The sequence below is a fragment of the Chiloscyllium plagiosum genome, unplaced genomic scaffold (assembly GCF_037043375.1).
Source record: "Chiloscyllium plagiosum isolate Xiang-an unplaced genomic scaffold, Cpla_swu_hap1 HiC_scaffold_31, whole genome shotgun sequence".
NCBI classification, from domain to species: Eukaryota; Metazoa; Chordata; class Chondrichthyes; order Orectolobiformes; family Hemiscylliidae; genus Chiloscyllium; species Chiloscyllium plagiosum.
This window is the reverse complement of record NW_028270169.1, coordinates 29649714-29677604: the sequence shown is the minus strand read 5'-3', so window position 1 is coordinate 29677604 and position 27891 is coordinate 29649714. Positions and strand designations below refer to the sequence as shown.

General features: G+C 40.2%; 1 protein-coding gene across 2 annotated transcripts in view; it reads left to right on the top strand.

The window, feature by feature from the left end:
• The first annotated feature begins 236 nt into the window (after positions 1 to 236).
• The window catches only part of LOC122564048 (protein ABHD15-like), a 40841-nt gene continuing 13186 nt past the window's right edge, over positions 237 to 27891 (top strand). Inside the window, exon 1 of one of the 2 annotated variants that reach the window (XM_043718521.2) lies at positions 237 to 982. In XM_043718521.2, the coding sequence (XP_043574456.2) occupies positions 530 to 982 (453 nt within the window). In that variant the 5' untranslated portion in view covers positions 237 to 529. Of the gene's footprint in view, positions 983 to 1296; positions 2866 to 27891 lie in introns of those variants that run through there. The other variant, XM_087977384.1, reaches the window with a different exon arrangement.

The following is a 27891-nucleotide window of genomic DNA, read 5'->3' as shown; positions in this document are numbered from 1 at the left end:
CTTAAAACGCTGAACCACAGTCAGAGGTTACATAACCAGGGGTAGCCTGAACGGTTGCGTTTTTTTTAAAGCTTGCTGATACGAAGTATGTGAAGACTGTGTGTAAAGGGGCGGGGGAGGGGGGAGTAAGAGCTCCTGGGAGCTGCGAATGTGATGATTTGACGACAAGGCGAGAGGGTTTTTTTTAAATGTGAAGGGACGAGATGCTCAGCGTTGAATAGGAAGACGATGCGATCACATCAACTTCCTTTCTGACGGCTGAACGGGGAGGTGGAGGGGAGAGGGCATGTAAAAGGGTTTATCCTTTTCAGTGTCTTTGATGTACTTAGAGCGGCGCACATTAGTAAACAGTGTCTCACAGTTCAGTCGTTTCAGTGACTGAGAGAGTCTGCTTTGTAAAGCTAGCATTCAGAGCTCCTAGCAGTTGCTGTGCTAATACGAGAGGAACGGACCCACTGAGTTGTTATTGCCGTTTGATTTGTTTTGCTGTCGTTTGGGGAACTGCTTGGCAGCCAGTTGGCACTTGGCAATGCCATGGTGGACTCCCACAGTGGGCATTGTGTTCCTGGCCGTGCTGTACCTGTTGGCCAGGCTGTATTTCGGATGGAGTTTGACCAAGAGGTGTTTGCTGAAGGGAGCCCAGAGCCCGGGGGACAGTGATGTGCCGAGGCTAGTCCACAAGCCCTCCGCCCTGGCCAAGTACCTGCTCAGGAGCTGCCTGAGCTTCAGCGCGGGGGCGCCGTGCCGCTGTCTCTGGAGCAAACTGCCTCACCTGCAGACCGTCTGGAATGTGATCTGGCCGCCGGGCACTGCCGTCCACTTCGTCCGGGATTACCTGCAGTTGGCCGACGAGGGGCTGGTGGCACTGGACTGGGCAGTGCCCGCCACATCGGGCAGGAGAAGAGCCTCCAGTAACTCGCCGGCGCCCATCGTCCTCGTCATCCCCAACTCCTTCGGCAAGATCACCAGGAACGTGGTCGAGGTGAGACTCCAGCTAAAAATATTGTTATCCCTTCTCTCCTTGCTGTCTCCCTTCTCTCCCTCCCCTCTCCCACTCTCTCTCCCTTCTCCCCCTCTCTTTCTCCCTTCGCCCGTTCTCTCCCCGCCTCTCTTTCTTCTCCCTTCTCCCACTTTCTCTCCCCCTCTCGCTTCTCCCCCTTTCTCTCCTTTCTTCCACCCCATCCCGTCTCCCTTGTCCCCTCCTTTCCCTTCTCCCGCACTCCCCCCACCCCCACCGGTCACCTCAATACCTAGAGAGAAGAACTCAGCCACGCATTGGGGTTGCAGCGGCTGATTAGCAGCCTCTGAGCCAGTAGAGGCATGATGGGCCGAATAGCCGGCTTTTCCTGTGGTATGGCGATAAGAAGTAACATTGGTGCGCCGTGTTTCGAGTTGCTGAGGACCAGCAGTGTCTCGTTCAGGTTTGCCCTGAGCCCTTCAGTCAACCTGCTTTAGAACATGACAGAGAGCAGTTTCATTGCAAAATTGCAGCTGACCACAATCTTTACCCTGACGTTCAGGAAAAGGCCTCGAATAAACGTTCACCTGGGGGAGGGGAAGGAGAGGACAGAAATATGGATACATTCTCCCTACTTCCCATCCCATTCCCCTAAACTCCCAATGACCCCAGATCAGATTTTATGCAGTTTTTTTTGGAGATAGAATGTATGAGCATTCAGTCTCAAACTGTCACCGCGGAGGAAGTGGGGCGCTCACGGTTTTGAACAGCCCAGAGGTTAAAAAAAAACAGCTTATCGAAACTCGGTGCTTAGAACCCGAATGAATAGCAAACGACACTTGATGTTGCTCGCAGGAGAGCGGTCTGTATCTGACATCTCTCTGTTTAAACACTGCACAAATCCGGCTGACAGACTGTATCAGTGGGATAAGATGCTCAGACTTTCTTGTTCTGCTTTCAAGTCGGTTAGATTTTCTTTTTAACAGGGCTGTTTAAACTAAGATTCTGGAGGATTGGTATTGACGAGCCAGCTTCTGTTTACATTGCTAAAATTCAATTCACTTATGTCAGACTTTTAGACGATTAGTTTGAACGTCTCCTGCATAGATAAAGGGTTGGAACTCATTCTGACAAACGGATCCCGCAGACTGGGTTCTCCGAATCCAAATGAGATGACAACAGTGTGAGTATAACTGCTACCTTACTCTGCTCAGCCATCCACCTTGTCCACTTCATGGACAGCAACAATTACCGATTACTGAACTATTTGTCTCAAAACAGCAGAGTACAATTAAGAGGATAGTGGCAATGTCCCTACTTCTGGACCAGAAGGTTCAAGTCTCAACTGCTCCAGAAATGTGTAACAGCATCTGTGAATAGATTGGTCAGGAAATAGCTATAATTCGAAGTAAATTGGTCTTTAGAACATTTTCTTTGCCAGAGGCATTTGAGACCTGTGAACTCTTCAGGGCACAAGAGAGATGTTTAATCCTTGAAGGAAATACAAAAAGAGTTATATTACTGATCCTTCCACCTCAGCACCCCAGTGGGTTGTTGGTAACAATATACATCAGACGTGTGACTGTGACTTGCTGACCATGAAATGTGATGGACAGAAAGTTCAGCATGGGGTGTGTCTTTTCTAAATACCACCTGTCAGAAGCATTTGAGTCCAGCCTTTCCTGTCAAAGAACTCAGCTGCGAAAGACCAGCTAAGAATGTCAGTCTTCATAAAAGGGCACCCGAGAGGTACAGAAGTAAAGGAAATAAGGAATACTAAACCTGGAAAGTTACTCAAGTTAAATTACAACATTAAGCAAGTATTACTTCAGTTTAAACTAACAACAGACAATTTTTTTACGAATGTCAAGAAGTTCCACTTCCCACAGACAATGATCAATTTCCAGGTAAGGTAACGGAAACAAAAATGCAATTGAACAGTGGCATAATGGAGAAACCATATGCTAGTAGGTGGTTCCTGCATAGCTCTGCTTTGTGATTGTTAGAGATTTTTCTGTTTGTTTTTTTCTCTGGCTTCCAACCATTCATTCTGAGAATTAAAGTTAAAACCAAAATAGCTCACATACCTTATGTCTACAGCCCCATCTAAAGCCACCTCAACACTAACCCATCAACCTGTGCTGATTGTTTGATGTTATCCGTACCTGAAGTTAAAACCAATATCTTGCATCATGGTTGAATCACAAAGCATCTCATCCACTTTATTTGGAGAGATATCTCCAAAATGTTCAGTTTGCAATTTACTAAATAGTTACATAGTTCATGATTAAATGGAGGAAAGCCACCTTATTGGATGAAAAGGTGAGCAGACCCCAGATACACATTCCAGCAGTTGCACTGCACTCCTGTTTGAAAGGAGTGCAAGAATGGTCAATAAGATTATTACATCTATCAGCTTAGCTCGAAGCATTTGTTGAACTATAAATACTGCATCAGTAAAAAAAACAAGAAAAACCACATTACGAAAGTTAGTTAAAAAGTTAAGAGTCCACAATGTTCCTTTTAACGTGCTGCCAATCAATTATCTTCGCTATTGCACTTGAAGAAGCCTACACATAAAAACATTTCTTCAAATTGAACTGATTTGATTCAGCTTAATATTATCACCCCTTTCTACCTCATTATTGGACACTGCTTCCTGGCTTGATAATTGACAAGAATTTATAATTGAAGAGTGGTTATATCTGTGTCAATAAACTAATAGTGAATGCAACAAATAACTGTGGATGGTGGAGATCGGAAACAAAACTTGAAATTGCTGGAGAAAGTCAGCAAGTGATAATCACTGGTTTTGATGGCAGGTAGAAAAAGCAAAATCTTATATTGACTAATGTTTCAAAGAAATTTGTAAATAGATAGATTGCTTTGTACTTTTGGAAGGAAGTCCTCATCTTTCAACAAAACTTAGTTACTGTTCAGAGCCCCTGTGCTAAGAAAGAGAACAAGCAGGCAGCTAACTCAACATGGAACCAGAGTCGAAGTTGGTTTGATAGGAATCAGCTGAATAAGTACACAGATTGCAAATTCCTGAAATTGACCTCTGCTGCCATAAATTGGTTATTTTAATAAGCAATATCTGCTAAACTGTATAATGCTTCACCCTGAGATAGCAGAAAGTAAAACAATATTAGGAGTCTATGCATCAGGTATGCAGCTTCACAGCAGTTGTAAATTACTATGATTTATATCAAATCCACACAAACTGCCAGATTCAGATCCCTGCATAATGCAGAATATGTAACTGGCAATACTCAGATATTGTTGAACTCTGTCATTGTATATGGTATGAGGTGCCTTGACTGTAGATGCAATAAATTGTACTTAAGTGTGATCTGTTATGAAAACAAAATGTGACCTCAAAAATTAATTTTAATTTTCAGATAAACCTTACAAATTTGGACAACTCCATATATTAAGGGAGACTGATATCAGAATTGAGCTCATATCTTCCTTTTCCCATTTCCATCTTGGCAGCGACATGCGGTTAAAATATAGTCAGTTCTGATATAACACGATAATTCCATTTTCATGTGATTACGCGTTATAAGAAAATCATGCAATATCCACGCAATTTAAACTAACAGAGCCGGAATCACATTCTAGCCAATACAAATAAGGAAAGTTTGCATTCTACAGAGAATGGTCTAAATTCTTCAATCACATTGAAGCCAATTTGTGTTAAAGAAACATGCACTGTAACAGAACCGACAGTGTAATGATTTATTTTCTGAATTAATTGGGATTGTTGCTTTTTATAATACTTTCCTTTTGACTTAGAGGTGCTGGTGTTGGATTTGGGTGGACAAAGTTAAAAATCATACAACACCAGGTTATAGTCCAACAGTTTTATTTGGAAGCACAAGCTTTCAGAGCGGGATCAAGGAGCGGTGTTCTGAAAGCTAGTGCTTCCAAATAAATCTGTTGAAATATAACCTGGTGTTGTGTGCTTACCTTTTGGAGATGATCAAAAAACTGTTAGACTCCAGCTACTAGCTCAACTGGCTCACTAACACCTTTCAAGGACTGAAACCTTCCATTCTTACTCAGTGTTACAAGTGCTCCCCAATATTTATGTACTTAGACAATCAATACCCATCATCTGTTTCTTCTTAATCTTAAATAAAGATATTAATAAGCTTAACAATGTAATTTACCAGGCCTCCTCTACCCATCCCTAATGCTATTGACTCTTAACCTTGTGTGTCAAACTACTGCAGACATTGAGTGCAGTGATTCAAAATGGCAACTCAACACAATTTTCTCAGGGCAGGTAGGATGTATAATAAATGCAAGCCTTGCTTGTAATGCTCAAAATCCAAGAATACCTTTCTTAAAAGTGCATAAAGCTTAAAATAAAATAGAATTTATTGGAGATAGCAGACAAAGGACCATCTGTAGAGAGAAAAGCAGAGTTAACAGTCCTACTGGTCAGAAAAAATTAAAACTCATGGGTTGTAAGAAAATGTGACAAAGTTGAATACAAATTTGGCTTACAGTCATAGAATCATAGAGATGTACAGCATGGAAACAGACCCTTCGGTCCAATTCGTCCATGCCGACCAGATATCCCAACCCAATCTAGTCCCACCGACCAGCACCTGGCCCATATCCCTCCAAATCCTTCCTATTCAGGTAGTAGGCAGCAAAGGGAAATGGTCAACCAATATCATTGTGACTGGAAGGCTGTTTACAATGGAGTTCTGCAGGAATTCGATATAATTCAGAGAACTATTGTCTACATAACATTCTATGGGCAACTATTTTCTCAAATTGCCCCTTTTGTAAGATATTGGAAAATACAGCCCCACTTCTATTGTTTCCACTCATGCCAATGTTGTATCAGCCAAGATACCTTTAACACCCCTCTCAATTTTCTTGGCTTCTAAGATCAATGGAAAACATTGTTTATTGTCTCGCACCAAGAACATGATAAAATTTGCCATAGAGGAGTAATGATCTGGAAGATTGCCATATGAAGAATTGCTAAAAATGACTAACTTCATATCTTTTGGATCATCCAAGACTGGAAATTTGGATACATAATTCCCTAAACTTAATTTCTTCACTATTTTATTTACTCTTAGAGCCTCCTCGCCTATGACATGTTTTAGCATAGTATTGAGTTCCACTAAGCCATTACTAGCTTTGGGTATCATCATAGCATGCAATCAATTCAACTGACTAACCAAGTCTCTTAACTGACTTGTTTGTACCCTGGATGCAAAATTCTCTTTCAGAGGACCTGGCTCTATTTATTGGGATGGAATTGGACTGTACTAAGCAAGATTTTGATTCCAAGTCACTCAAAGTTAATCTACTCAACATCTATATATTTAACGTTCCCCGAAGCTCGACTACCAGTCTTAAACTCCTTCATATTGTGTCTATCACATAGTTCTCAAACACTTGTAGTTCTCACAATTATCAACATATATCATAAAGATGCCTGCTAGTTTCTTGTTGTGATAACAATAAAACATCACTGCATCTGCTATTAACTGAATGCAATCCCTTTCAGTAGGATGGACTCAATTTAGAAATTCCACATCCTTCATACACCATGCAACTCAAAATTACTTGTTTAATTTCAAGTAATTCCACTTCTAATCATAAACTTCTTTAGATGGCTATAAAAATACTTTCCTTTCAAATGTTTCTCCTTGCCAAAATGCAGATTTTATATCATTTGATTTGCATCCCAAAATATGTTGCTAAAAGGGCTAAGAAACTCTTCAGGCCTATTTTTTCTGATTTAGCAAAATTGACTCTAATATTTTGATCACCACAGGTCTTTTGGCAAATAATCTGGCTTTAGATTTATATGTATCATCAGAAGGCATTAACTGTGAGATCAAACTGGCTGTCTGATGCCTTGTGCATAAACCAAATTATTTCCAACTTCCCAATTCTTTTTGTTTAGCATCCTTTATCAACTTGTCTACCTAGTTATTAGCCACTAACACTTCTCAATCTATGATCTTATACTTTTTTGTGGTATTTCTGACAGATCCTATAGTCCTTATTCTTATTAAACTGAGTCTCCTGCTGACCTTGCAATCCTAATACTGGATTTCCCTTCTATGATCTGAGTTCCTTTCACCAATCCATGATCTTTTCCTCAGACCATGATCTAGGGCCATTCGAGAACTTGTCTTATGTTACTTGTCTTTTTAGACCATAAGGCTGCAGCATAGAAGTAGGCCATTCAGCCCATCTCATCTGCTTCAATGAGATAATAGCTGATTTGATTATTTTCAACTTCTATTTTCTGCCTTTTGCCCATAACTCTTTATTGTTTTAGAGATTTAAAAAATCTGCCTATCACAGTTTTGAATAGACCTAATGACCCAATAACCTCTGAGGGAATAAAAAAACCTCCTCATCCTTGTCTTAAATTGTTGATCTCTTATACTGAGATTGTATAGAATTATACGGGATCTAGTCCTAGACTGTTGCACAAGGGGAAACAACCTCTCAGCATCAATCCTGTCCTGCCTCCATAGAATTCTCAATATTTCAATAAAATAGCCTCTCATTCTTCTAAACTCCAATGAGTACCGGCCCAATTTACACAACTTATCCTCATAAGAAACTCCCTTCATATCCAAGGACAATTTAGTGAGCCTTCTCTGGACTGCCTGCAATGCCAATATATGTTTCATTGGATGTGGGGAACAAAGCTATTCACAGTATTCTGGGTGTGTTCTAACTAATAGTTTATATGGTTCTGGCGAGGCATCCCTTTGTCTACACTCCACTCCCTTCAAAGTAAAGGCTAACATTCCATTTTCCTTCCCTGTTAGCACTGAAATTGTATGTTAGCTTTTCTTGATTCATGAATGAGCATCCCTAAATCCTTCTGTGCTGCAGTTTTCTGCAGCCTTGCTGCATTTAAATATTGTTCAGCTTTTTTTTCCTGCAAAAGTGCATAACCTCACAATTTCTCACTTTATATTACAACTGTCAAATTTTTGTCCACTCATTTAACCTAGTTATATCTATCTTTTTGTGTCATCCTCAACACTTGCCTTCCCATCTATTTTTGTGTCATGTTCAAACCTGGCCATAATACATTTACTTTCCAAGTCATTAATATATATTGTGAATTGTTGTGTCCCCAGCATTGATCCACTAGTAGAGCTTTGCCTCCTGAAAATGGCCCTGTTATCCCAACTCTCTGTTTTCTATTATTTATCAATCCTGTGTTCATGCTAATATATAACTCCCAATATCATGGTCTCTTATTAAGTAGACTAATTAAGTAGACTAATTAAGTACCTTATCAATCACCTTTTGGAAATACAGATTATATTACATTGACTGGTTGGCCATTATCTATCTTGCCATTAGCTCCTCAAAGAATTATAAATAATTTGACAGGCATGATTTCTCCTTCATGAAATTATGCTGATGCTGCCTGATGAAATTATGCAATTAAATCATTTATAATAGCCTCTAATATTTGCCCAAGAATAGATGTTAAGCTAACTGGCCTATAGTTAATTTTGTTTTGTTTCCTCCCTTTCTGAATAAGAGTATTAAATTGGCAGTTTTTCAATCCTCTGGGATGTTTCAAGATTCTGAGGACTCTTGGGAGGCTATTAGCAGTGAATCAATTATCTTGTAGCTACTTCCTTTAATATGCTAGGATACAACTCATCAGATCCAGGGAACCTATCAACTTTTAGCCCTTTTAGTTTCCCTAGTACTTTTTCTCTCATGGTATTTATTGTGTTTATTTCAATCCCCTTTTTTGTACATTGATTATTTAGCACTTTTAGAATGCTGTAGTGTCTTCTACCATGAAGACTGATACAAGTGTTTACTCAACTCCTCCACCACTTTCTGGTTTCTGGTTATGATTTCACTAGCCTCATTCTCTAACAGGCCAATATTCACATTGGCCTCTCTCTTCCTTTTTTATGTATTTAAATAAGCTCTTGCTGTTAATTTTTATATTAATGATAGACTTTGGTTGGCTCATCCCCTCCTAAGAATCTCTCTTCTTCACTGGAATATATCTTTGTTGTAATGTAACCTATCAGGTCTAGAGGATTTTCTGGTCTATAGCTCCATTGGTTTCCCCAGTGCTCTTCTCTAGAATTCAGCTCATCTGTTCCTGTTTTGTCCATATTACTGCTGAATGGCTTATTTGAGTCATGAAGGCCATTGAGAATTAATGTTTTCCCAATAATTATTTTTAAGGTTTCTGACATCTGTTCCAAAATTCTTCTTTTTGAAAATTTAACTCCAATTAATACTAGGGTCTATCCATGTCTTACACTTTAGCGCTGTCTAAAAATTTAAAGGCACACATAGAAATAGGAACCTCCTTTAGTTCTGAGAATATTTTATACTTGTTCCTGGTTCTAGTGCGAATTGGCAGTGCCAAGGTTATACCTTGATTTCTCGAAGAACATTGGTGGGAAATCATATCTCAGAATTTTACACTTGGTTTCAGCCATTCTTTTCAAAGATGACTCAAATTACAATGTTCTGCCTGAATAGGACCCTTAGTTTTCAATCTTCACCTTCACAGAACTATTCTCTGCTACCAATGTCAAAATTAATCTAAGTCAATCAGTGAGACAGAAAACCATGAGGCCTTCTTCTGTGGATTGAGTTCGCTGGCTACTCAGTGCCACTGCCACTGTGTTTCTATACCCATTTCCCTACCCCAACTTAATGTCCCCATGCCACTCCTAAGGGCATTCCCCACATCTATGAGTTTAGACAATAATAACTACCATCTGTACTCTTTAACTTTGAATAAAGATATGAACAAACTTAACAATATGATAAATTAGATATTAAAAAAACACTGGGATCTTGGAGTATACTTCGGCAGATCCTTGAAGATAGTGTGACAAATAAATAAGATGATCAGAAAAGTACTTGAGATATTTTCCTTTATTGCCTAAGGCCAAGAATATAAGAGCAGAGAAGTAATGCGGAACTGTATAAACCATGACCATAATTTATACAAATAAATGCCTGCAGCTGAAGTGATGTTTTTAGCTCTGGTCTCCCATTAGAGGAAGTATGTGATCACAATACAGTGAGTACAGAAAAGATTATGAAGAAATTATCAGGAATAGGGATTTTTGACAATAAATAAAGATTGGATAGTTTGGGGTTGCTTTCTTTGTATTGGAGGAGGTGGAGGGGAGACTTAATGGAGACATATAAAATTGTGAGGAGCCTTGTGATGATGAATAGTAAGAACATATTTCAGTGAGCAGAGAGGACAATAACCAGTGAACATCAACAGAAAGTGAGGATAAGGAAATCATTAGAAGGGAGTTTTGAGGAGCAAGTTTTCACCCACAGGGTATTGGGCATCTGGAATTTACTATCTAAGACTATGGTAGAGGTGGAAACCCTTACAGTATTTAAAAACTAACACTTAGATATGCTTTTAGGGTGCTGTAATCTACAGAGCGCCAGACAAGGAGTAAGGTGGGTAATCTTTCCTGGCCAGCATGAACATGATTTCCAACTGGCTTTCTTCTGTGCTGTAAATCTTTCTATGTTTCTATATTTTTGTCTCTATGTTACAAGTCAGTGACCTATCAGTGGAACCAGCCTAAAACAGATGTCCCTCGGATGTTGCGACATTATTTCCAGCATTCAGTGCAATTTTTTTTCCAGAATCTGACATATGTTGCCTTGTAGAGATAAAGCTTACTTCTTCTGAACTCAAGGGTGGTTTTGCATTGTCCTGTTTTTGCACTCTTGATTATTGTTGATTTAAAGATAATCATTATTGTGAAATTGTTAGGAAGGAACATTGATGATATTATGCATTACATTGTCAGTGCTTTAGAAGTCAATGAACTGTGCGCTTGTACTTCTAGCTACAGCACAAACAACACCCAAATCAATCTGGGTTAAAACCAAAAGATTAAATGAATTTAATCCAACTCGAACCTGAATTTTAAAATTCCAACTCCATTGTGACAAGCATGGTTTGAATCACCTGTGCAAATTATTTAGGTTAAGCGAAAAAATCTGTTTCAAACTCATGGAAAGTTCAATTCTGTACAATACATAAAACATGTTAATAATTTCAAGTAAAAATACAGACCAAATGTGTCCTCTTCAGATTCAGTTATTGTGTGAGAATGTTTTAATTTTCTGTGCAAAATGTTTAGGAGAAATTTTATATGTGCTGAGTTGCACTGCTGTTATATTACAAAGGAGTGATTTAAGCCCACTGGTGGTCAACAGAGGTATTTATGTAAAAGTTTCCAGGAGCCGTCATTGGTGTAATTACCTTGTGAAATGGATGCAAGCTGCTGCAGTGCCTAAAGAGTGGGCTGTGGATTTTTAAATAGATAGTTCATGCTGAACATCTGGGGGCTAGACAGGTAAGGAAGCAGCAGCACTTGACTTACTCACTTGAATCTCACATACTTTACTGCACATTGCATGAAACTTTCTCTCTAATATTTCAAGAATGGCCAAATATGGCAAATGTCTTGCAGCAAGCAGATTAGTCTGCAAGCATTGGCATCCAGGCAAAAAGGCACTTATTTAAAGCTTAGATTGTCATTTTCTTTGAGGAAGCAAGAAGTTGTGTCTCCACCCAACCATCTTCAGCTGCTTCATCAATGATCTTTCCTCCATCATAAAGTCAGGAGTGGAGAAGATTGCTGATGATTGCACAATGCTCAGTGCCATTCATGGCTCCCCAAATACTGAGATAGTCCAAATGCAGCAAGACCTGGACAAATCCAGGTTTGGGCTGACAAGTGGCAAGTAACATTCAGGCAACACACCAGGCAATAACCACCTCAAACAGGAGAGATTCTAACTATTGCCCCTTGATATTCAATGATATTACCATTGTGAAAGCCCCCACTATCAAGCTGTTACTATTGACCAGAAACTGAACTGTTGCTACAAGAGCAGAGAGAGCTAGGGACCATTGGCACAAAGCTGGTCCTGTTTTTCTAAAAAGCTGTTTCTTTTCTCAAGGATTGTGTCCTTGATTTTATCAGAGGGGTCATAAAACCCTCCCGGCTCCGAGGTGGCTAGTTTAGTACAGAGATGGAAAAGGCTTTTGAGAGGCCTTTTGTTTATATGTAAGTAGATGAGACTTCCAGCCAAAGTGGTCATGTTTTAGAAGTGACCTGTACAATGAAAAGGATCTGGTCAGCTTTCTAGCTGAGCTGTTCAGTCCAGAACTAGGTAGGAGTTAGCTGTGTGGAAACAGTCTGCTAGACTCTCTCTCCTTCTACCGTTCTAATTTCAACTTGTAAGTGTTTGTTTCATTTTTAACTGTGTTTCAGCGGGTTTGCTTATTGGGACTGTTGTGTATATTTGGAACAGCATAATTAAATCTAGTTTGGATAGACTGAGTTCTATAGGTGTATTTTATTCTGTTCTTTGTGTTTAATTGTGTAATTTTGTGAATAAATTTTTGTCTGTTTTAAAACCTGGTATTCAGCCTAGCTAACTTACTTGGGGTAATTTTCACTGTACACTTAGCAAAACAAATTGCAAGGTTATGGTCTGGACTGCCTGCTTAAGAATGTGGTCTGGCCTAGTCCATAACACCATGCAGTGAAAAACTCACATTGTGGCTCCCCAAAACATGCCCACCATCTACAATGCACAGGAATGTGATGGAATGCACCCCATATGACTCGATAAGCAGCTTCAACAACATTCAAGAAGTTTAACACCATCCAGGGAAAAGCAACTTATGTCATTGACATGACATCTACAATCATTCACTCCATCCACCATTGACATTCAGAAGCAGCAGTTTGTACCAGATACAAAATGCACTACAGAAATTCACCGAGGTCCTTTCGACAATGCCTTTCAAACCCACCATCGTTATAAGGACAAGGGCAGCACACACAAACAGGAACACCAGGACCAACAAGTTCCCCTCCAACATACTCACCACCCTGACTTGGAAATATATTGCCATTCCTTCACTGTCACTGGGTCAAAACCTGAACACTTGCATCCTCAATGGCATTGTGGGTCTACCTACAGCAAATGGATGGCAATGGCTCAAGAAGTCAGTTCACCACCTCCTTCTTGAGAGAAACTAACGATGGGCAATAAATACTGTAATTAGAAAGTAACAGGCATTAAAATCTGAACAAGAGTAAGCCTCAGATGTGAAGAAAGGAAACAGCTGTTTGCAAAAGTATTATGCTGGAAAAGCACAGCCAGTCAGGAACTGGAGAATTAACATTTCAAGCATAAGCTTTTCGTCAGGATTCCTGATGAAGAGCTTGTACTTGAAACGTTGATTCTCCTGCTCCTTAGGTCATAGAGTCATAGAGATGTACAGCATGGAAACAGACCCTTCGGTCCAACCCGTCCATGCTAACCAGATATCCCAACCCAATCTAGTCCCACCTGCCAGCACCCGACCCATATCCCTCCAAACCCTTCCTATTCATATACCCATCCAAATGCCTCTTAAATGTTGCAATTGTACCAGCCTCCACCACATCCTCTGGCAGCCCTTTCCATACACGTACCACCCTCTGCGTGAAAAAGTTGCCCCTTAGGTCTCTTTTATATCTTTCCCCTCTCACCCTAAACCTATGCCCTCTAGTTCTGGACTCCCTGACTCCAGGGAAAAGACTTTGTCTATTTATCCTATCCATGCCCCTCATAATTTTGTAAACCTCTATAAGGTCACCCCTCAGCCTCCGCGCTCCAGTGCTGCCTGACTGGTTGTGCTTTTCCAACACCACACTTTTCAACTCTGATCTCCAGCATCTGCAGTCCTCACTTTCTGCCAGAAGTAATATGTCTTGAGATAATGGTCAACCCAGTTCTTTGGCTGTTTTGTAGGACTTGAGTAGACAGCCATCATTGATGGCTCTAAAAAGGGAAAGCAGTGCAGTAGATGAACTAGTGGCATGTGTAAAAGCTCTGTCAAAAGTGGTGTTAAAATGATTGTTGGCAGCCTTCTGCTTACTTTGGATTTCATACTGTTAAAATAAACATGGAACAGATAGATACTTTGTTATTCATGGAATCTATAATTGTACAAGGAAAGGGGTTCTATTGGTGCAGAATTATTTACACAGGTGGTGATGCCTGGTGTGTTCATTGAGAATTAAAAAGTGCACATTTGTTGTTACATTGTAAGATGGGAATTGCAACGATAACCTCTCTCCTTATTGAACAGTGGCAGAGAGGAAGGAAAGATTGTGATATTAAATGATGTTCCAAAATGGGAAGACTTGAATGATATGATTGATTTCGTCTGATAGCTCATGCAACAGTTTCTGAGCGCTGATCATTGGGATATAATTCTCCATATTGTTCTTGATCCAATAGTGTCATACTCTTCTTATCAGACAACACTGTCCATCTCCATCCCTTCTGCTATAGAAAGTATATAAATCATCATAACACATTGTTAAGTCTTTCTCAACTTGACTAGGCAGTGGAAATGTATTTTTAAAATCCTGATTATCTTCTGATGACCAATTTTTAAAAGTCTTAAAAAGTCTTTGAAAGAAATGTGCCTTCCCCAAACTCTCAAAACAAACCACTGCAACTGTATGTAGGTAGAATAGTTAAAAAATAGCAAAAATGGTTCATCCCAGTTGCAAATATCCCTTATGAAACTCCAAAGATCCTTCATGATCAGAAACTCCAAACTCCCACTTTCTATCATCTGATACTGGCAGCGTCTGTGCCATATAAATCCCAGTCTAAGTGACCCAAAGTATAATGTAGACAAATGTAAAATCAGGAAGCTAAGAGCTGCAGTACCAATGTGAAACAACATCTCTATTGACCAGCTGACTTCTTCATTTCTTAACATATAACTTCCCATTAATCTTAACTGCAGGAATTCATCTCAGTCAATGCACCAAACAAGAAATGTACTCATTCTTCTATGTTAAAAAGAAGTCAACGCACAATGAAATCTGATGTTAGAATTCATTCCAGTCTGTTTCAATCCGGAAGTACAGTTGCACAGCTTAACAGTGTAAAAAACAATGATGTAGGTTAGTAATGGTACAATAAATACAATTATCTTTAAACTGGTGAGGGCAAGTCTTAGAGTGAACAACACATTTTTGGGACCCTCACAGTCCTTATTGCATGAATGTTAGAAGGTGACAGTAAACCTTATCTATTATCCCTTCCAATCATGCAATAAAAATTGCTTGAACAAGTCCAAGAAACTAATAATTCATTTGCATCCTGACAGGACTAAAACACTCACGTCAGTCACACAACAACAGCAAAAACCACATCACCTCAAAATAACATACCAAAAGCATGATCACTGCACCACTGCTGCTTAGCAATGATACACTGTTCAACCACAGAAAACTAATTGTGCCTGCACTCACCTGATAATATGACCATGCAAGAAAATCTTTTAAAAATACATTTAATTAATGTTCCAGAACATTATATTCACTACCATGAGATGAAATAACATGATAAGATCTGGAAATATATTGTACTGTTTTGATCTGAGCAGTGCCATCCAGTATTGAATTAACCTCATTAAATGTTCATTCTTGACAAACTGATGGTTATCAGAGGACATGCAGTTCATTGGCAGTAACACCCAGACAAATAGTTGAGAACCAAACCACATGAAATACTTACCTTGTGTGTGCTGTGCCTTTCAGGGAACAGAAAGATACTAGCCTGCACTTTTTGTATTTCTATTTCAGTAGAGATTTGCATTTTTTCTAATTCTATTTCCATAGAGATTTGTATTGGTGCCATTCGATATAGTTGAATAGATTACACATTACATGCTATATTGTGCAAGTGAAATAGATCAATTTAATGGCCATGTGCTAACTTTTAGTATGATTTTGTGTCTTTTACAATCTAGTTACTTAACAACTTGCTCCAGTGTGCAGGCCTAATTGGTGTTGAGGACCAGTTTGTGGCAGTCATTTCCTGTCTCCACTTAATTGTGTTCAGCTGCATTATAAATTCCTCTCTTAGGTACCATATAGATTTGGCAGAAATGATGGTGAGAAGCAATATAGATTAAATGGTGCAGGTCTAGGAAGTAGAGTCTAAGAGAGCACATAGGGATCAGAGATCTTTGTATGTCACAGGCAATATTGTGGGAGTGATTAGCAAAATGTATGAAATTTTAAGCTTCATAAATAAAGGTGTTGAATACAAAAATGGACATTATACAGTGAATCTTTATAAAAGTCTGATTATATCATGATGAGAGTTCTGTACCCAGTTTTGGTCACCACAGTTTAGGTAGGAAAAGTGAATCCTGGATAATAGTCATGGTTGCTAGTGCATATTTATCAGAATGACTTCACGGTTCAGAAATTTTAGCTGGAAGGTTCATTTGGAATAGTAGGCTAATTAGCCTATCAAGGATGCTGTGCCATTTGATAAAATCAGGGCTGATCTAATTTTGGTTTTTGTGCCACTTTTTACATGCTCTGAAAACTCTTAACTCCCTTATTGATCAAAAAAGTTGTTCAAATCAGCTTTTAAATTTCAATGACCTCACCTCCACTACTTTCTGTGGAAAGGAAATATAAGAATTCTGAGGGAAGAAATTCCTCCTCTTCTTTGTCTTCAATGGGAGGTGCCTAATTTTGAACCTTTGTCCCTAGTTCTGGATCCCTCCACATCCTCCCATCATTTACTTTGTTGAACTTCCTTAGAGCCTTAAATGTTTCAATAAGTTCAATAAAGTCTGCAAATTTCAATGAGTAGACACTATGTGCTCAAATTTTCCCAAGATAATTCCTTCATCCCAGGGATTAGCCTAGTGAACCTGCTCTGAACTGCTTCCAAAAGAAGTCCCTCCATAAATCAGGGATAAATAATCTAATGTTGTCCTGAATGGCAACAATCTTCTTGAGTGTTATTGGAGTTGCACTCATCCAGGCAACTAGAGAGTATTCCATTACCCTCTGGCTTATGCCTTGCAAATTGATTGTAGGCTTTGGAATCAGGAGGTGAGTTACTTGCTGCAGATTCCTGTTCTTGTGGTCATAGTATTTAGATGGCTACTCTCGTTCAATTTCTGCTCAATGGTAAACCCCAAGGATCCATCTGTGTTGAGACCCTTGGCCACCAATATCCCCACCAGCTCCTGCTCTGTAGTTGGTTAGGCCCAAGTGTCCTTGCTGAATCCTCTGAAGAATGTCATTCTATAATGAATGGGGAATTACTAATCAATCATCAAAACTAGTAAATCTTCAATGATACAGAAGGGTTATTTTTGTTCAAAGTAAGTTCTGTCTTTCATTAGGAAGGGGTCCATACGCCAATGCCGAGGGGATGTCCCATTGTTCCTTGCCTTGGTTTCCATATATACAGCAGCGTGGTCAGAAATTGCTATCCTACCTATTTTACAGGATGATATGGAATTTTAAAAAATCGGGGCAAAAAACATATCAATTCTGGTATGGCATTTATGTGGATTGGAGTAAAAAGAAAAATCTCTGCCCTGTGGATGAAGACATCGCCATACATCTACTAATCCTAATTCTTTGTTCAGATCCACCAATTGTCTAGATCTGGGAGATACTCCTGCAGTACTCTTGGGAATCCTATCTATTTCCAGATCCATAATACAATTAAAATCTCCCCCTATAATTGTATGACGGGCACCAAGAGCCATCAATTTTGAGAAGGCTTCCGTTATAAATTTAAAGGGGTGTGCCGGGGGGCAGTACAAATTTAAAATCCCATATTCCTCTCCATTTATAAGGGCTTTAATCAAAATATATCGTCCAGATTCGTCTTTTGTCTGATTTAGGATTTTGAAAGGGAAATTCTTCCGAACAAGAATAACAACACCCCTGCTTTTTGAGCTAAAAGAAGAAAAAATGGTCTGATCAAATCCACCCTGTTGTAATTTCAAGTGTTCTTTATCCAACAGATGTGTCTCCTGGAGGAGAGCTATATCAACTCTTTCTTTCTTAAGATTTGATAATATTTGCTTCCTTTTGACTGACGAATTACTCCCCTTGACATTCCAGTTGCACCACTTAACCGACTGATCAACCATAATCATCCGGGCAAATCCGAGACCCCTCGGGAGGGGAAACCCCATCCAAAACATCCCGAGCATAGAGCATATAAAATTCACAAAAATAAAGGCTCTCTAATACACTCACAACAGTATAATAAAAAACTATTTCTAAATAATAAAAAATATATAAAATGTATTTAAATGGAGATTTTCCCCCTTGTTCCCAGGGGGTATCACTTCCTTTCCAAAGGTCCATCGTATCCTCTCCCAACCAATGCCCCAACCTTGACCCAGGCGCTCCTCAATAGGATGAGGAGAATTCAGATATAATACAAAGCTAGAGTTAACAGTGAGCACCCTACCCCCACCCACACCTGGATATATTTGGTAATGTTAATACCATGTATAAACATATATAACTATGAAACTATAAAATTACAACCTCAACAAATAATAATTAAATATAATAATACAAAATAGCAAGGGAAAACAACCCCGCTCATATATACATAGAATAATAAAAAAAACAACCTCAACGGGGGGGGGGAGAAAATCGTTAAATAGAGAATAAATAAATAAATCCCTCTCCCCACCCCCCAAGATAATATTAAACAGTAAGGTAGGAAAATAGAAGAAGGGGGGGGATATAAACCGGAATGAGGGAAAGGTAAACCAACATCCATTGTCTCTTACAATTTATCTAAAAGAGTCCAAAAATTCCTTAGCCTTTTGTGGCGATCCAAAGTTATACATGGATCCTTCATGGTTAAAGCGTAGCGTCGCTGGGTAGCATAAGGAGTACTGAATATTTAAGTCCCTTAAACACTTCTTCGCCTCATCGAATGCCTTCCTCTTTCGGACCAGAGCTGGGGAAAAGTCCTGGAATAACATGATCTTGGATCCTTTATAGATCATTGCTTGGGAATCTTTTCCAAGATTTCTAGAGGCTTCTAGGAGTTTCTGCCTCTCCCTATAGCTCTGCAGCCAGAACAGGACCGGACGAGGGCGCTGGTTCGAGCCGGGCCCGCGTATTGCGACCCGGTAGGCCCATTCTACCTTTACCTGGCCTGATCCAGCCTCCAGATTTAAAAGCTGTGGCAGCCACTGCTCGAGAAACGCTGTAAGCTGTCCTTTCTCTTCCTGTTCAGGAAGGCCCAGCAAACAAATTTTTTTCGCCAACCTCGATTATCGAGGTCATCAATATGATTCTCTAAGGTCCGGACTCGCTGTTCGAGAGTCCACGGACCTGATCCACGGCCGATTGCACTGTAGTTTCGGAGGTCGCGGCTTTTAGCTCCGCCCTCTGACTCGGCGCTCGATTTCTTTAATGTCTCGGTCGTGCTTTTGCAGCGCGGCCGAGAGTGAGTCCCATCGACTTCGGGATTCTTCAATGAAAGTGTCGATCTTCGCATCCAGTTTGGAGATGATTTCCACAAGGCTTGCCACTGTAGGTAAGTTCCCCGAAGTGGCTGCGGATGCCTCTGCTGCAGCTGGAGAGGGTGGGGGAGGGGTTCCTGCTTGCTGAGAGCTACGGGCTCTCTTCCCTTTAGTCATTTTTACTAAAGATTAGATTGTTTAAATTTAATACTAAGCAACTAATTAAATTAAACAGCTATTTTAAATGATTTGGTGAGTGTAGTGGGGGTGGGTGGCCCACTTTGCTCAAGTCTTGGGAGGAGCACTGTAGACTCAGACTTGCTGGGTTGCCGCCATCTTGGATCCCCCCACCTAACTATTCTAATCCCATTTTTCAGCTCTTGGCCCATAGCCTGGTAGGTCTTGGGATTACAAGTGTATATCTAAATACTTCTTAAATATTATGAGGGTGTCTGCCTCTACCACCCCCACAGGTAGTGAGTTCTAAATTCTCACCACTGTCTGGGTGACAAAGGTTTTCCTCACATTCTGTCTAAACGTCCTACTCCTTACCTTTGAATACATCACCTGTGACTCTGGAAAGATCATCTGCTGGCATCTGATTCTTGCCTTAGACATTTTGAGTCTTGTCTAAGAAACTCATAAGTTTGAGATGATCATGTTATACATGAAGAGTATTTTTAACAATACTTTTTCATCCAGAAAGGAGAGCAAAACTTTATGATCAGATTCAATCATGACCCTGAAGCCTTGAATGCAGTCAGAAAACTTTTCACAGTAACCACTACAGCTGCTTTCTTGATGATGGCATATTTGTCTCCAAATCTGACAGATACAGAAATAGAATATAATTGTTTTTGATATCCTTTTGGCTATTCCTATAATAGAAGCCCAGCCAAAAAAGCAGTCAAGTAATGCCAAACAGGAGGCATTATGTAGTGGGAGGGGAATAAAAAAGGAAATACTTTAGAGGGTACAGGGGTGGCACAGTTGATACTTTGCTATAAGTACAAGCTTATGTTTGTAAATGTACTGCTAATTTTACATATTTTATTTTATTTTACCTGTCTTATTAACAGTCACTAGTAAGAACCAAATCACACAGGTAGTTTGCTTCTTACATCTGTGGCATCATCCAATCTTGGAACCCCCTCAAAGAGAGTGCTGTTCTTTTTTTAGTGCTCAGCATAGTGCAGCATCTTCTAAATTGTTCAATGTGAGACAGTCATATACTGGAGAGCCTTCAAATGGTTGAAAATATTCACTTTTATTCAGCAGCAGCAAAAGTGAAAAGACAAAGAAACACTGCATTTACTTCTGGAAACAGACAAGGACCTTCTGTCTTTTGATCAGCAACAAATTTACAGTCATTTATGGCCACGATATCCAGCTCTCATCTACTAGAACTGTCTGGTTTGTTGTGCCTAATGCTACAGCACTCTGTCATCCAGGAGATGATGTTCCTTTTGTTCAATGTCCTCATCTTCCTACTTGAAAGACTGTTGTTGCTCTCCCAACTTTTCAGCATCCACCACATCCCTTCTTCATCTGAGCATAGTTTTCTTGGATTGCATGGCACACTCCATCTGGAGTATACTGCAAGGACCCCTCAGACTGATCTAAGCATCAGAACTTCACCTTTAGCAGCTCTACTATCTGTTCCATGAGGCTCTGGTCACAGAAAGGGCAGCATTGCATTAATGCTCAGCTTCAATTAGGGGCTTGCGTAATGGTGTGATCAGCAATGGTTGCAGAGGGTAGTTCTTATCTCCTAGTAACCATCCTTGTAAGGCTTATGGCCCTTGAAATGAAGCAGAAATGTGAGAGTTCTTAGGGATATATGCATCCTGGCAACTTATGCATCCCAGATAACTTACAGATTGATGGAACAGAACACCTGTCTCATGATGATGTTGGCTGTGTTATAATATGTTGCTCTCAATAGAACATGTGTCCAGTCTATGGTGCAGTATACCTGGGGGAATGCCAGCTGTGCTGGCAAAATCTACTGCCTGGGCTGCAGCACTGATTTCCTCTGGGGAAACTGTGGTGAAATGGTGTGATCTGGGACAAATTACATTGGTAACATTCTTGAAAAATTTGTGGGTCGAGGATTGTGAGATCACACACAGATCGCCAGTGGCTTCTTGGAAGCAGCCAGTCTTGGAAAGGTTTAGCACGGCTATCACTTTGACAGCCACTGGAACAGGTGGCCACCCACGTCTTCAGGTTACAGGTCTCCTCCAGCAGTTAGTATGGGTCTGTGAAGGTGTCCTGGGACATTCATAATCTGTGGTGGCATGGCCTCTCATTCATCTGGAGGAAACAATATTTTGGATGATAGGTTCTGGCCCTCCTAAACCTCCTTTACATCCTCAGGGGACCGTCGGCTGTGACATATTCATATGACAGTAGTTCAGCAGCCACTGAAGTTTATTGTTGTTTCTGGACTCTCTGGTGAGTTTGAACCTCCTCGATGTCTCTATACCTTCATACCACTGCAGCCACATTGATGATAACACTTGCTGTGAAAGTTGATCATTGATCCATATGTAGGGAATATCAGAAACAATATTGGTTTATGGAATATAAGGCATAGTCAGGAATTATCTTCATGCTTAGATTTCAAAGTTTTAGATTAGATTAGATTAGATTACTTACAGTGTGGAAACAGGCCCTTCGGCCCAACAAGTCCACACCGACTCGCCAAAGCGCAACCCACCCAGACCCATTCCCCTACATTTACCCCTTCACCTAACACTACAGGCAATTTAGCATGGCCAATTCACCTAACCTGCACATTTTTGGACTGTGGGAGGAAACCGGAGCACCCGGAGGAAACCCACGCAGACATGGGGAGAATGTGCAAACTCCACACAGTCAGTCACCTGAGGCGGGAATTGAACCCGGGTCTCTAGCCCTGTGAGGTAGCAGTGCTCACCACTGTGCCACCGTGCCGCCCACAAAGTAACTTAATTTATTATACATCAATTCCAAATAATGCCAAATATGGTAATCATAGAGACAGGTTGTTCTCATATATCGTATGTTTCATCAACAAGAACTGGCTACAATGAAATTGACAAATTGTGGATGCTGTTTGGATAAAGCAAATTTTCTACTGAATGGGTATAGCGATTTTCTATAGTGTGATTTCCTATAGCAGATTTCCATAATGTGATTTCCTATAGCTCGAGGTTACAGAGGGCCGCAACAATTGTGTTCAGCAGAATGACCTATATACCAGCCTCTCAATCATTGTTACATTAAGCAAAGGCTAATCTACATTCTTTGTGCATTCATATCCATCTGCTCTCTCAGATTAGTGTTCTAACTCTGCCCACACTGTGCTCTTTATATTCAGTGATGTGCAGTTCTACAACAATATTGCAAGGTTGCTCTAAGATCTTGAATTCCTTATACAGTAGAGTGCCTTCTCTCTTTCTGTCATGCCTTAATATTCCAAACACACCAATATCAGTGGTCTCTAAACATTTGGTGGTACTGCGAGTCTAAGTATAATGATGGCCGATGGGATTGCTAGAAAGTGAACCCTGAGTCTCTCTCCAATAGGAGAAAGTGAGGTCTGCAGATGCTGGAGATCAGAGATGGAAATGTGTTGCTGGAAAAGCACAGCAGGTAGGCAGCATCCCAGGAGCAGGAACATCGAATCCTGAAGAAGGGCTAATGCCCGAAACGTCGATTCTCCTGTTCCCTAGATGCTGCCTGACCTGCTGCGCTTTTCCAGCAACACATTTCCATCTCTCTCTCCAATATACCATCAGGTCTAGTGTACAGGTATAATATGTGTGTTTGCTCAAACATGGCAGATCCTGGCCATTGACATGCATGACAAAATGATTGACCACACACTAGCTAAACATTCACCGAATGAAATTTTTTTCTCTTAAGTTAATGATATTCGCAATTGGGGCATGAATTATAATTTGAGTACAGTCTACGCCACCTGAACCTAGAGAAGTGTTGCTTATCACCCTCTTACTTGGTCAGGTTATTTTGACAAGTGATTCAGTGGATGATTGAGCAAACATCAGTGAAGAGTTACTAACTGATATTTGCAGAATTCCTTTGTGGACTTCCACTGTTGCTCTTATTTTGTAGCCTTGGCTTTAGGAAAGTAGCTTGAAAGCTTTCTAGGCAAAAGTGAGGACTGCAGATGCTGAAGATTAGAGTCAAGATTAGAGTGGTGCTGGAAAAGCACAGCAGGTAGGCAGCATCCCAGGAGCAGGAACATCGAATCCTTATGAAGGGCTTTTGCTGAAACGTTGATTTTCCTGTTCCTTGGATGCTGCCTGACCTGCTGTGCTTTTCCAGCACCACTCTAATCTTGTCAGCCTTCTAGCTTTACTGATTGATAGCACTTTATCATTAGTCATGCTATACACCATTTGCTCCGTGGGATGGTCATTTAATGTGGCAGCGGTGACTTGTACAGTCCATTTATGTGAACTATTCAAATATTAACATGGTGTCATGATGGTATTATAAGAATTATATTAATTTGTTCACATCATGACAGAATGCTATGCCATTATATCATAACCAATAAGTATAGCAGCTGCCACTAAAACATTGTATTAATTTTTTTGACGAAGAGTTATCACAACCTCAAACATTAGCTCTATTTTTCTTCCTGATTCTGTTTAACTTACTGAGTCCATGCTTTCTGGAATTGAATTCCAGCTGTTTCGATTACAGATTTTCAGTTACTGCAGTAGTTTGTATTTGGATTTATTGGCCTTCTGTTACCGTAGTCACTGTGCTTAAAAAGTGTACTAAATTTATCATTATACCATCTTTGGATATTCACGACTGGCAGCAGCAAAACTTAGAGGATGCACATCTGAGCACTGACGCCATGCTGCATCCACCAGCCCAGTGAGAATCCTGACAAGCTTTGAGGAGTCAAAGGCAATTCCTTGAATAGGAATGGCAGCTGTTTGTGCCTTTTGGACTACTACAATGGTGTACACCAAAGGTGAATTTTGGTAGGAGTGACTGACCGAGAGCTGGGATTGGTACAATGTCTTCTTTATACCCTCTATCAGAAACTTTATCTTGCCACAAGAACCCACTTTTTAAACAAGGCCAAAATAAGAAAAAAATGAGAAAAAATATATTTTGAGGTTCAGGCGAGAGTCCCAATTTGAAATTTAAATTGAGAATTTTTTTGCTATTCAGCAAGCTAGTTTGGAGAGTAGCCAGATGCACTATCCCTGTTAATGATATCCCAGTCACCTCTGAGAGCTGAGGACATGTGAAAACATGAGTAGCTTCAGATCTAAACTCTGCACTCCTGTCACATCCAGTCTTAAATATTTGTGGACAATCAAACAACTCAGAGGAAGAGACTACACAAACATCCCAATCCTCACTGATGGGGAAGCCCAGCACATCAATGCAAAATTAAAGGTTGTTGTATTTGCAAGCATCTTAGGCCAGAAGTGCTGAGTGGACAATCCAATTTGGCCTCCTCCTGAAATTCTTAATATCAGAGATGTCTGTCTTCAGCCAATTCAATCCACTCCTACCTGATGTCAAAAAAACAACCGAAGGCACTGGATACTGCAAAGGGCATGGGGCATTTGTACTAAAGACTTGTGTACCAGAACAAATCATACTAGCTAAGCTTATTCAGTCCAGCTACAACATTGGCATTTATATAGTACTGTGGAAAATTACCCACATATGTTCTGTCCTCAAAAAGTAGGACAAATCCAACCTAGCTAATTCTGTCCCATCAATCTACTCGCAACCATCAGCAGTTGTTGATGCCGTTATCAAATGGTTTTTACTCAAACCTAACCTGCTCAGAGATACTTGGCTTGGGTTCCACCTGGCATACTCAGCTCATAACTTCAATGTAGCATTTGTACAAACATGGACAAAAGAACTGATCTTAGGAGGCTAAGTGATGGTTACTGCCCTTGGCATCAAGGCAGCTTTTGATTGAGTATGGCATCAATGAGCCCCAGCAAAACTTAAATCAATGGGAATCAGTCTCTGCTGGTTGGATTCATACCTGGCACATAGGAAAATGTCTGCGATTGTTGGAGATCAGTCATCTCAGTTCCAGAACATCTCTGCAGAAATTCCTCAAGGTAGGGTTCATCTTCAGTTTTTCATAAATGATGTTTCCTTCATCATACACTTAGAGTGATATGTTTGATGATTATTGCACACAATGTTCAGTACCAGTCACGATTCCTCGGGTACTGAACCAATCTGCGTCCATAATATCACACAAACCTGGACAGCATTCAGGTTTGGGCTGATAAATAGTAACTAAAATTCGTATTTCACAAGTGCCAGAAAATGACCATATCCAATAAGAGAGAATCTAACCATCACTCCTTCACACACTATGGCATTACTATTGCTGAGTCCATCACTACTGATGTGTGCAGAGCTACCATTGACCAGAAACTGAACTGCACCGAGCATGTTAATTGTACAGTTACAAGAGCAGGTCAGAGCTGGGTAACTTACCTCCTGACTCCTTAAAACCTGTTTGCTATCTTCAAGATACAAGTCAAGAGTGTGACAGAATATCTTTTGTTTTGCTGGATGAGTACAGTTCCTCAGGAAACTCAACACCATTCTGGACAAAGCAGCCCTATTGATGAGGGTCCCATTTCACTCTTTCAAAATTCATTCCCTCCACTACTGACACATAGTGACAACAGTGTGTACCTTTACAAGATGCATTGCCTTGGAACTTGAGAACATGAGTGGGGCAAAAACAAAAAGTTGCTGGGAAAGCTCAGCAGGCCTAGCAGCATCTGTGCAGAGAAATCAAAGTTAATGTTTTGGGTCTGGTGACCCTTCCTTAGAATTGGGGAATTTCTGAGGAAGGGTCACTAGACCTGAAACATTAACTTTGATTTCTCTTCATAGACTTGCTGTGTTTTTCCAGCAACATCTGTTTTTGTTTCTGATTTACAGCATCCGCAGTTCTTTCGATGTTTATTTAACATGAGTGCATTTAGCCCACTAAGCCTGCTCCATTATTCAATATAATATTAATTTCAATATTTTTATCTCAAACTTTCCTCATTTCCCTTTATGAATTTGGTATTTAGAAATGTGCAAGTCCCTGTTTCACACAGACTCAATAATAAACTTTCACAGCCCTCTGGAATAGAGATTTCCAAAGATTCACAACACTCTGGGTAAAGATGCTGCCTCATCTCAGTCCGCCTGAACCTTCCCCTTGTTTGGAAGCTGTGTCCCTGCTTCTGGACTCCCCAATTAGGGTAAACATCTTACCTGCATCTACCCTGTTTGGACGTTAACTATTTTGAAGGTTTCAATGACATCACTTCTCATTCTTTGAGATTCTACAGAATATAGGTTTGGTTAGTAAGTTTATGGATGACACCAAAATTGGTGGCATGGTATACTGTGAAGACAGTTTTCTAAGATTACAAAGGAATCTTGATCAAATGGGTCAATGGGCTGAAAAATGGCAGACGGAGTTCAATCTGGATAAATGCGAGATATTGTATTTTGATACAACAACCAAGGTAGGGCTTATACAATTAATGGTAGGGCCTTGGGTAGTATTGTGGGACAGAGGCACATAGGGTATGTAATTCTTTGAAGCTTGCATCACATATATACAGAATGGTTAAAAAAGTGTTTGGTACACTTGCCTTCATTGCTCAGTCCTTTGAGTACAGGAGTTGGGATTGGGAAGTCATGTTGAAGTTGTACAGGACATTGGTGAGGCCTCTGCTAGAACATTGTATCCAGTTCTGGTTGTCCAGTTATAGGAAGGATATTATTAAGCTGGAGAATGTTCAGAAGAGATTTACCAGGATATCGCCAGGTGCGGAAGGTTTGAGTTATAAAGAAAGGCTGGACAGACTGTGACTTCTTTCATTGGAGTGTAGGAGGTTGAGAGGCGACCTTATAGAAGTTTATAAAGTAATGAGGGGTATGGATACAGTTAATGGTAGTTGTCTTTTCCCAAGTATGGGGGATTTCAAGACCAAGGGCACATTTTTGAGGTGAGAAGAGAGAGATTTAAAAAAGACATGAGGGGCATTTTTTTTTAAACAAACGGTGGTTCGTGTGTGGAATGAACTTCCAGAGTAAATGGTGGAGGTGGGCACAATTACATTTAAAAGACATTTGGATAAGTATAAAAATAGGAAAGTTTAAGAGGGATTTGGGCCAGGAGTAAGAAGGTGGAACTGGTTTAGTTTGGGATTATGATCTGCATGAACTGGTTGGACCAAAGTGTCTGTTTCTGTACTGTATGACTCAATGACAATGATCTAATACAGGCTCAGTTTTCCCAAGGTTTCTTCGTTGAACAATCCTGCCATCCTGGAAAAGGACTAGTGAACTTTTGTTGCACTCCCTTTATGGAAATAATACCTTTAAGAAGGTAATGGAGCCAAAACTAAACATAGTACTCCAAGTGCAGAGTAATCACGCACCTACATAATTGAAGTAATACTTTTCTACTCCTGTACTCAAATCCTTATATGATAAAGGCTAATATACCATTAGCTTTTATGATTACTGA